The following is a 9,894-nucleotide window of genomic DNA, read 5'->3' as shown; positions in this document are numbered from 1 at the left end:
CCCAGTTCTCATGCCCAAACCACGCTCCCCACTGTGGGAAGTAGGATATCAGCAGGGCTTGCATATATGCACTTTCTCTAGGTCTCATGGAGACTTCTTTCCTTCCTCCCTGAACCCAGTCCCACTTCTCAATGGAGTGGGGGCACACGGGGAAGCAATTGCATTTGAATTGCTCCCAAGCATTTCCTCTTCCCTTGGTTCTTCAGGCTATGTTAAATGTACCTTCAAGTTCTAAGCCAAATTGAGGTTTTGCTATATAGTCGTATGTTACAGGAGACCAATGACTTATGTATTAAATGGCTTCCAGACATATACAGTTGGTGAGTATATAAAAACTGCTTTTTGAGGGGCCTACAAATCTGGAATTATTTTCTGCAGTGATGCCACTTCACAAGGAGTATGAAGAGAACTCTTCCCACAAGTCCTAAGAACCTCGTAGCCTTTTTGATAGTACATGTGAGTTAAAACATGCCAAACGTAACACTTTCAGGACTGGTGTTTTGACCATTAGCTATTTCATTAAAAATATCTTCCTCTGTAAGGGCAGGCACGATTATTACTTTTTTTTTTTTTTTTTAACCAGGCAAATAAAAATATATAATTTGACAATTAACATTCCTCCATTCTTCTTTTTTTTTTTCATGCACAAAGTTACATGCACAGCCCTCAAGAGACATGGGACTCAGACCCTAGCTCATTGCTTTGTGGCCAGAACTAACTTCATCTAAGTGGGAACCTAAACATTTTGACCTTTGGTGAAAACACAGTGGTGTTTTAATGATTCTCTTCCACACCATTTATCTACAAATCACACTCATTGAAACAGTTTCTGATCCCTTGCAAAATCAGCAAGTTATAATATTTTCTTGCATTTTACAGGATTTCTGCATGAAATGGTACAATGTGAGCATTAACTAGTTTTTGGCATTTAACTGGATACACTTTCACACACTGAAGCCTTCATTTAAATGGAAAAGGCAAATGTATCCTCTGAACCACTGTATCTTAAAAATATATAATGTTCAAAGTCATGCCAAGACTAAGTGTTCTTGGACACCCCTTCATGTGGCTGATGGGAAGGAGCTGCTACACTGGGTTCTGTGATTATGAACAAACTACATGACTTTAATAGTCAAATATGCACTCAGGATGAAAAGAAATGTGCTCCTAAACATTAATAGACAATGTGTGTATCATTTAATCTATCTGTCTTTTAATTAGACACCTATAAATAAGTTGGCTGTTGCAAGGTGCTTCATAATCAGCCAGCCCTTTCCTAGATTAGCCTTTACAATTACGTGAGATAGCTACAGATTGTTAATTGTTACTATTTCTTCTATCATCATCATCATCATCATCATCATCATTTAAGGAACAGGCATTATGCCCCATTGCAATTTTGCATGCATGTCTGGGAAAAAAAGTGGATGACATAAATCGCATGCATAATCTCAGGAGACAATCATTTTAAATCTTAATTGGCTGCCTTTTAAATATCATTTAAGGTCTCGTTTTCCCTGCCTCTCTCTCTCTAGTTAAGAAGGTGTTGTGTCAAAGTCTATTACCTTGCTGGACGTCTCGCCTCTAAGTTTTTTTAAAAAAATAGAACCATCAGCAGAGGTTTGAGAGGTCGATAAAGCTTTTAGATTTGGAGATGTTTTCAGGGAGCCCATTTCCTGCGGCTAAGAGTTGTTAATGGAGCTTAAGGAATTATCTTATGACTCGAGCTGGGAGAGCCGTATATTTCTTCGCTCCTGTTCCCTTGTCGAGGCTGAATATGCTCCTGTCAAACTCGCTTAATGAAAAGTAACGCGTCGCTGATTACAGTTTTATTTGGGCTCTATGTAAAAAGCACTGTTAATTTAGCATCCCCTCCTTTGTGTGTTTGAATTTGCCATGGCTGAATGATTTAGAGTCTCTCAGTTTCAAGCCGTTTCTCTATGATTTTCCCCCCTCCTCTCTTTCTTTCTCAGCCTACCTTTATATTTCTGCTTCGTACACTCATACGAGCTGCTTTCCCTTTCAGCCCTGCAGCCTCCTCTAAACCAACTGAACCTGATCTTTGACTTGTGCTACTGAATCAAATGGCAAAATTATTTTCTCACACCCTTTTTTTCATACTTAAAAAAACCAAAACAAAACAAAACAACCAAACAACAAAACCCCCAACCCTTTTGAAAGACCACTGCATTTGATGGCTGCTCTAAGTTATAAGATCCGTGTACCAAAGCAAGAAACTGTTTTCCCTCCCCTTTAACCGATACAGTCTCTTCTCAGGATGGGCAATGTTTTGGTGTGAGCACACATAGGCACAGGCAGATCAGTCCTCACATACGGCTGGTCCCCTGGTCCGGAGAGCCCTGCTCTTGTTATACGGCAGGCATAAACTTACTCAAACTTCTTTTAGACAACAGTAACAAGAAAATGAAGGGATAAAGGGTTGAACGGCTTTTCTTTTGGCTTCTGGTGTTTCAGTGCGACTGTGTTTTGCCCACAGTGTTATCACCTTTAAGTCCAGAGGGGGCGGGGGGTGGGCGGCGGGTGTTGCCTCTCAAACAACGGGATGTCCAAATTGCATCCCTGACCTAACCAAAGCCGGCCAGCAATGACTTATATCGGTGTGCGGGTTCACCTGCCGAGAACTAGCCCAGGGCGGCCAGCGGTGCTCGGCACTCCGCGAAATCAGGACGCTTTTCAGGCTGAGAAAGATTTTTGACCGCTCGGGGGAGGAGACCTCTCCTTGCACACAGACACACGAAGTCCACACACACTCGGCTGTCACTCTGTTGGGAGCAAGACTGGAGTCCCCTTCCACTCCACAGAGCCTCTGGTCGCATGGAAACCGAAGCCCACCGGGAGCCCTCTTGTCCCCTCCAGTCCCTGCACATCCAGAAAGGCTGGCACACACAAATTCCCCCCGCTTTAACATTACACAGTCAGAAGGGTTTATGCCCCGTCTCGCTTGCTTCTGCCAGTGGTTTGAGGACAGCCCGAACACTCGCCTTTCCCCCCTTCCCTCTCTCTCGCCTCCTTCATCCCCATCTCCTTAGTTTGGTTGAAAATAATTTGCTTTGTCTAAAGGGTTTCAGAGGCAAAGCTCGCCGGCCGCCCCGGCTGCATTAAAATTCCTGCCGGCCCAGCCTTTAGCTCAGATCGCGGCTCCCCGGAGACTCCACTTTCGCTATTACTGTCAAGTACCCTTGACTCTTTATTTTTGCCCTTTTATCTATTACAACTAATTCGAGTTCTTTTGCCCTTTTCAGTTTAAGACGTGGGCTTTCTATAAAGCCTCCCCCTGCCACAGAGCTCTCTGGGTGCAGAGCCTTTAGAAATTGAGGGGTTTACTGTCAAAATGAAAATTTCACTTCAAATTATCTCGGCTGATGCACGTTTTCCAGGCCGGGGGCTCCTGTCTGAGCCTTTTGACAGCCAGATCAGCAGAGGGGTTCAGTGATCTCGATAATATCATCCAAGAGAGCGAAAGTCAATACAATGACAGGGAATATGACTGGATACAATCCAATTACGGCTGCTCGCTGAGAGGGGAAGGGCTTGATCTGATCTCCGCACCCGGATTCCTTTATTCAGTCCTTGCACTAACAGGTCTCGCTAGAAACTTCGCAGGCTGGAGTATGTTTTATTTTGACTGAGTGTTGTCTCGGTTGTGTTTATAGTTGCCTTTACAAACATATTTTTTCCCTATATTGTATTCTTATTTATTTATTTGGGGGGAGGGGAGAAGTTGGGCTGTCGGGGAGCCGAACATGGGATGGGTGAGAATGCTGGGAGACAAGGAAGACTCTTCTGCTTCTCCCGGTGTCAGCTCGGTCCTTCGGGTGCTCTCGATTTTCCCCCGCAGCGCCGGGCACCGGAGCTCAGGGGTTTTAGGCCGCCCTGGGTAAGCGGGATCTGTTATTGCCTCGCAGTTCTTTTCCAGCAGTTCTCCCTCTCTCCCGGTCCAGGGATCGGTAAAGTTTGTTCCCGTTCCGGGGAAGGAAATGAAATCTTTTAAGCGCCTGTTATCTAAGTGGTAAATTGGCTGAGAGTGCTCCTGAATCACACGTCGAGAGCGCTCTTCCTCCCTCTCTCTTTTTGTTGGCTGCACTCTATTTAATGTCAAAACGGTAAAGCATCTGTACTGAAGTGCTGAAATATTCATAGCGGATCAGCGATTCTCCGCACTGGCAGAGGAGCTGGAAAGCTAAAACGGTTCCTTAAAAGATCAAATTTTCCATGTGAATCAATTGCTCCGCGCACGGCGGAGGAGACGCCGCGGCAGAGCCCGGCCCTTAGGGGCCCACTCCCGCCCGCTCGCAGCTCGGGAAGGAGGGGAGGGGGGCAGCAGGGGTGCTTCCGCCCCGTCGGGCCCCCGCTGCCGGCCCGGGCGGCGGCTGGGGCCCGGCGCTGTCCCGCAGAGGCGCGGTACGGTGCGGGGCGCAGCCCAGCATCCCTCCTGCGCGCAGCATCCCTCCCGCGGGTCCGTCCTCAATCCCGCGGCAGCGCTGCGCTGAGCCTCTCTTCCCCTTTCCCGGCAGCCTGTTGACAGTCCTTGGAATTACCGGGACAGGCTCCAAAGGGGAATTTGGAACATAAAAGTTGTTTGTTGCCCAATGCAAAACGCCACCACTTGAGTTACCTCTGAAACAGACAATTTATTGGAGTGAGCATACCTTTTAACATATTCCTTTTTTTTATCAAGATAAATTTGTGCAGTAGGTGTAAACTTAGTAGAAGTGCTGTTTGTGAATTATATGCTAACAGGGAAATCAGGAGGAAAAACTCTCGAAAAGTCTTTATAACTAATATCGGCATGCCTTAAATTAAATCTGAATTAAAATTTCCCGTTTGTAAACTTTCAGATGTAAACTTTATAAGTAGGTCTACGCTATAGTACGTGCTTTTTGGACATGGAAATTAAATAACTTTCACGACATTGATCCCTTAAAGTCGCAGCCAGGAGAAAATCTTCAGAATTGCAATGAGCAAAGTCTGTTCGCTGAACTGAGCAAACTGAACTTTAAATCCTCGTTTCTGTTGTTTGTTTTAAAAAAAGGAAGAAGAAAAAGTTTTATATTTAAATTTAAATTCTTGCAAGTCTCTTTTCAGTGTAGATGACTCTTCAAGCGTTAGAAAGTCCTTCGCCCCTCGGCAGGCCTGTTAGGAACAAAACATTTTGCTTCCTGATTTGGGAAACGCCAGAAACTCTTTGTTTGAGTCATGATGGGCCAGGTTTGAGAGCTGCCCCTTGAGCACATTGGCGCCGTTCCCCACCGCGCGTCCCAGGGCGCCCGTTTCCAGAATGGCTCCTTTGGTGGTAGCCCAGGAAACTGTCGTGTTGCTCAGGGCTTGGTTCAAAGTACTGTGCCTGAACAGGGGGTCGTGAAACACCCCGTCCACCCAGTTCCTGAGGTTGGTGACCGGCGAATCCTGGTGTCTGTCGATGACGCTGACTGAGCCGGGAGCGGCGGCGGCGGCCGAGCCCCCGGGCCGTTTCAGCATGCAGGAGGGGTACTCGGCCTGGTTGAGGGAGGTGGCGGTGTGCGCCAGGGACCAAATCCGGGGCTTCGCCTCCAGCAGCTGCTGCCCCTGCTGGAAGCATATCTTGGACTCGCAGCCGCGCTGCCGGGCGCCCAGCGGGTCGGGGCCGCACTCCTCCGCCGCCGTCTTCAGGCAGCTCCGCGCCCGCTCTGCCGCCGCCGCCGCCTCCTCCTCCTCGTCCCCGGCGGCAGCCGGAGGCGGCATCTTGGCGGGAGGCTCGGCGGCCCTCGGCGGGTGGCTGCCGGGGTGCGGGAGCGGGTGCGGGAGCGGGTGCGGGAAAGGCCGCCTCAGCTCGCACTCCGAGCTCTCCGACTCGGCGGCGTCCAAGTCCTCCAGGTCGCTGAGCTCCAGCTCCTTCTCTTCCTTGCCCGTGGGCTCTGCGGGGCGGGGGCGGGGGAAAGGACAGCAAAAACAAGACACACGGTCACTGTCGGCGCCGCGCTGCCCCGCGGCCGCCCCCACGAGCGAGGCCCGCGGCCGCCCCCACCAGCGAGGCCCGCCCCGGGGGCGAGCTGCCGGCCGAGCCCCCGCGGCCGAACCGCTAAGTGACTGGTTTTAGCAGGGTACCCTCGGCTTTTCCGCTCTTCATCGCCTCTTCCTGCGAACCCTCCTCCTCCTCCTCCTCCTCTTCCTCGTAGGGCCGCTTCTCGTCAGAGCACTTGTTCCGCGGGGGCCAGGTCATCTTATTCTCCTTCTTGAGCCGCCGGCGGGCGTTGGCGAACCAGGTGGACACCTGGGTGAGGGTCATCTTGGTGATGATGGCCAGCATGATCTTCTCGCCCTTGGTGGGGTAGGGGTTCTTGCGGTGCTCCTGCAGCCAGGCCTTCAGCGTGCTGGTCGTCTCCCGGGTGGCGTTTTTTCTCCGCGTTCCGCCGTCCATCGTCCCGTACCTGCGGGCACAGGGTAGCCCCCGCGGTGTGACACCGCGCCCTCCCCCCCCGCGGACCTGCCCGACGCTGGATCCCAAGGCCCCGACCCCCGGCCGCTTGTCTGCAGCACCCCCAGGGGGGTGGCTAGACCGGAGAGAGGGGAGATAGATGAAGATGAAGACAGCTCAGTTTTAAGGAGGATGAGGATAGCTCAGCTTTACGAGGGGGAGCTCGAGAATTCGGAACGAGGAAGGAGAGCAAGAAGGAAGGGTTCAGCTAGCAGCAGCACCGGCCAATGCAAATTCCCGCTGTGCCTTGGCGGTGGTGGAAGAAAGAGGGAAGGAATCGCCTGCTTTTATTTGCGGTAAAGTCAATGTCAACATTTCGGGCAGCAGGGAAATCCTAGCAGCTTGCAAACTCACAGAAATACCACTTTCCTGTCCTTTGATTAGTCCTCCCCAAACAGAATTCATCTAGGTGACCCCAGGGTGTAAGTGTTAATAGAAATATATTTCCTCTTACTCCTTTTATTTGTAATCTCCTCTACCCTTTTGTTCCTGAAATTGTAGGAACGTAACGCAGATGACACTGGGCTGCGACTGAATATTTAATGCACATCCTCCAGGAAAGGTCACCGGCGCCCAATGGGCCTCCGAGCTGGAAACGGTGTGTAAGTGGTTTTGCGCTGGTTTAAAACTAATAAACATACACCGGATGCCCAAGCCTGACTCCGCACAGGAAAAGATAATTACCACCGCAGTGGAGAAGGCTCGCCCCCCGCTCTGCCGCCCTCCCGGGGAGGCGGAGGACCCCGTGTCGGTGTGGGAAAGGGGAGGCGACATGTCTGGGGCCGGGAGATGCTGAGCGGCGAGGAGGCATGTTGGCGGGGCGGGCGGGAACGGGATGTCGGGGAGGGGACGGAGGAGGAGGGAGGGCAGCGAGCGGGGCCGGGAGGGGTGTGTGCGCTTACCTGTCGTACTGGTACTGGCTGAGGGTGTGATCGTAGGGATAGTAGGCAGTCGCCGGCGCGATTCCCGCATGCGCAGACCCGCTCCCGTCCTTCGCATCCAAACTGTTCTGCAGGAGACACCGCGCCGCCGCCCTCAGCCCCCACCGCCGGGAGAACCCGGGACCCCGCCCCGGCTCCCCCGCCCGGGTCCCGAAGGGGCGCGACGGACCTTCCCGGAGGCCCCTCGGCCGCGGCAGCCAGCGAGATCAATAGAGACATTAACTCGCGCTGTTACGGTGCAGGGGGGGGGGGGGGGGGAAGAAAAAAAGAAAGAAAAAAGGCTGTCTGGGAAGAGAGCATCATTCTTTGCGAGCCTGGGTCTGAGTCGCCCTAAACTGCCCGCCCCGCCGGGCCCTCCGCACTCGGCCGCCAGCTCGTCAGGCGCGACTTTTAATTGCGTTACCGTGAGGACGGAGCCGCCGGGCTGGAACAGCTGCGGACCGCGGCGCTGGACGCGAACGCGGGGAGCGGCACGGCGGAGCGGGGGTTCGCAGGAGAAGCACCCGGGGCTATCCCCGCCCGCGGAGGGGTCCCGCCGACCAGCCTTGGCCCCTGGGGGCTCGGGGGTTGAGAGGGGGGTCGGGGCTGGCGGGCGGGAGCATCCATGCCCCGCGGCGGCGGGCGCTTACCAAGGAGTAGAAGGCGGGAGCCTCGGTGCCGTAGGTCACGTAGTTTCCATAGCCCTGGGGCCCGGCGTAGGGCCCGCCGTAGACCCCCAGGGCGGCGGCGGAGTTGAGCTCGTGGCGCGCGGTGGCGAGCAGGCGGCTCTCGTACACCGGGCAGTACACAGGGGTCTGGGCGGAGGCGGCCGCCCCTGTCTCAGCCAGGGTCCGACCGCTGGACTCGCAGCACGTCGTCAGGGAGTTGGTGCTCATCAGGAACTGGAGGGAAAGAGAGCGGAGCTGAGCGCGGGGGGGAACTTCCCGAAGTGTAACCAAGTTTGGGTTCGGTTGTTTTTTTGTTGTGTGGTTTTGGTGAGTTTTTTGTTTGGTTTTCCTTTTTTTTTTTTTTTTCCTTTTTTTTTTAATCAGGTCCCAACTTTGGGATGTCGCCCGTCCTCCTCCCCCCCTTCCGTATTTTACTTCAATCGTGATAGAAACTCTCTGGAGAAACGCAGAAGTGCAAGTATTTTATCAGTTTCTTTTTAAAAAAGACCCCACAACAACAACGACAACAACAACCACCAAACGCCTCGTGACTGTGGGCATTTAATCCTCTGTAATGCATTCCTCCGGCCCTCTGCATTTAAAAACTAACTTTTCTGGGATGTTCTCAGAAGACTGAGGTTTACACCGGTTTCCTCCTCTTGCAGCACAATGCTTCCCATCTGCGTTTTTAAACCTTTTTTTCGAAGTCACTCATGCATATTTATTTTGACTGCAGATTTGTAGCAGCCACGCACGCATCTGCTATTAACCTGATGGCTTAGAATATCTCGTTCTGTTTGTACGGGCCGGACCTCCCTACGTCCATGTTTGATTGGTAAACTGTGAATTTAATCATGAAAGAGGAAAAAAAAAACGAGAAAGGAGAGAGGGAGAGGGTGGGGGTTGGGGGATGTCTAGCCCCCTTTCTCACCTCCCTCATCTCTGTAATCCTCCCTCACGAGTCATTATCACCCCCAAACCCCCTAATACAGCGTGTTCCTTCCCATTTTAAAATCGGTGCGCGACACAGAACTTGGGCATCTTGGAAAGCTGCGAAGCGAGCAGCCGCTCTGCCGCTGCCGCATGCGGGAGAGGATCGCTGCCGCCCTCAGCCCGGACGGAAGGCATCGATAAAGACTGAAATGCAGTCAATTAACGTTGGTAGGCAAAAAGTCTTACCTGGGGTGCAGAGGAGTAAGGGTAGCCAAACTGAGGATAGGACATGGTACAGAGGCTCCCAGTTATCTAGAAACAAGGCGAGACGTCTGATCTGCACGCTATTGCAGCCTGGCTCTGCTCTGTTGTACCAATTGATTGGTAACCACAGGTCCCTAGATGCTTATAGGACGAAGCAGAAAAGCACATTTACTTTATTTACATGAAATCTTAAACTTTTTCCCCCCCCTTTAAAATATATACAGTGATTTTAGCGCCTTTCTTACTACGAAACAGAAATAATTGTTACATTGGCTCCAAGGCTGGCATACGTGATGGTAGAAATACATACTTTGCACCCACGAAAAAAAAGAAACGTGATACAAACACATCAGTTCACAAGCACGTTGTGTTAAAAGAGTCAAGCCTCTGACGTCACGCAAAACCTATTCAAATTAACCTGCCTGTAAGTTTAACACTCATTTTCGGGAACCTTTCCCCTGGCGTGGAAAATAGACTCTCCAATATCGCTTTCAGAGTGCCTAATAGGGGTGAAAGTTTGGGAAGCTCTCTGGCAGCGGCAACACCTGCTTGCAATATTTATATATATTTCTGCGGGCAAGGGAAGGAAATGAATGTTTTTAATCTGAAGGATCAATGTTGTATCAGCTAAGAT

At 51.6% G+C, this 9,894-nt stretch overlaps 1 protein-coding gene across 1 annotated transcript; it reads right to left on the bottom strand.

Moving 5' to 3' along the window:
• Positions 1-4,632: 4,632 nt before the first annotated feature.
• On the bottom strand, positions 4,633-9,287 carry IRX4 (iroquois homeobox 4). Its single transcript, XM_027729782.2, has 5 exons — positions 9,243-9,287; positions 8,046-8,297; positions 7,378-7,484; positions 6,106-6,428; positions 4,633-5,915 (listed from the first exon to the last, which is right to left on the bottom strand). The coding sequence occupies exons 1-5, from the start codon at positions 9,285-9,287 to the stop codon at positions 5,158-5,160; spliced, it is 1,485 nt and encodes a 494-aa protein (XP_027585583.1). The 3' UTR covers positions 4,633-5,157.
• Between the last annotated feature and the right edge of the window lie 607 nt (positions 9,288-9,894).

Source organism: Pipra filicauda, unplaced genomic scaffold (genome assembly GCF_003945595.2).
Source record: "Pipra filicauda isolate LSUMZ 115617 unplaced genomic scaffold, ASM394559v2 scaffold56_size3634133_pilon, whole genome shotgun sequence".
Classification (NCBI taxonomy): domain Eukaryota; kingdom Metazoa; phylum Chordata; class Aves; order Passeriformes; family Pipridae; genus Pipra; species Pipra filicauda.
The sequence above is the reverse complement of the archived record's forward strand: the minus strand, read 5'-3'. Positions and strand labels throughout refer to the sequence as shown.

What these genes read in the sequence shown, in the direction of transcription:
- IRX4 (XM_027729782.2), bottom strand. Translation starts at nt 9,287, where the DNA reads ATGTCCTATCCTCAGTTTGGCTACCCTTACTCCTCTGCACCCCAG. An exon ending in CTTACTCCTCTGCACCCCAG is followed by an intron (nt 8,298 to 9,242) that starts GTAAGACTTTTT and finishes CTTTCCCTCCAG; the next exon opens with TTCCTGATGAGCACCAACTC. An exon ending in GAAGAGCGGAAAAGCCGAGG is followed by an intron (nt 5,916 to 6,105) that starts GTACCCTGCTAA and finishes CCCGCCCCGCAG; the next exon opens with AGCCCACGGGCAAGGAAGAG.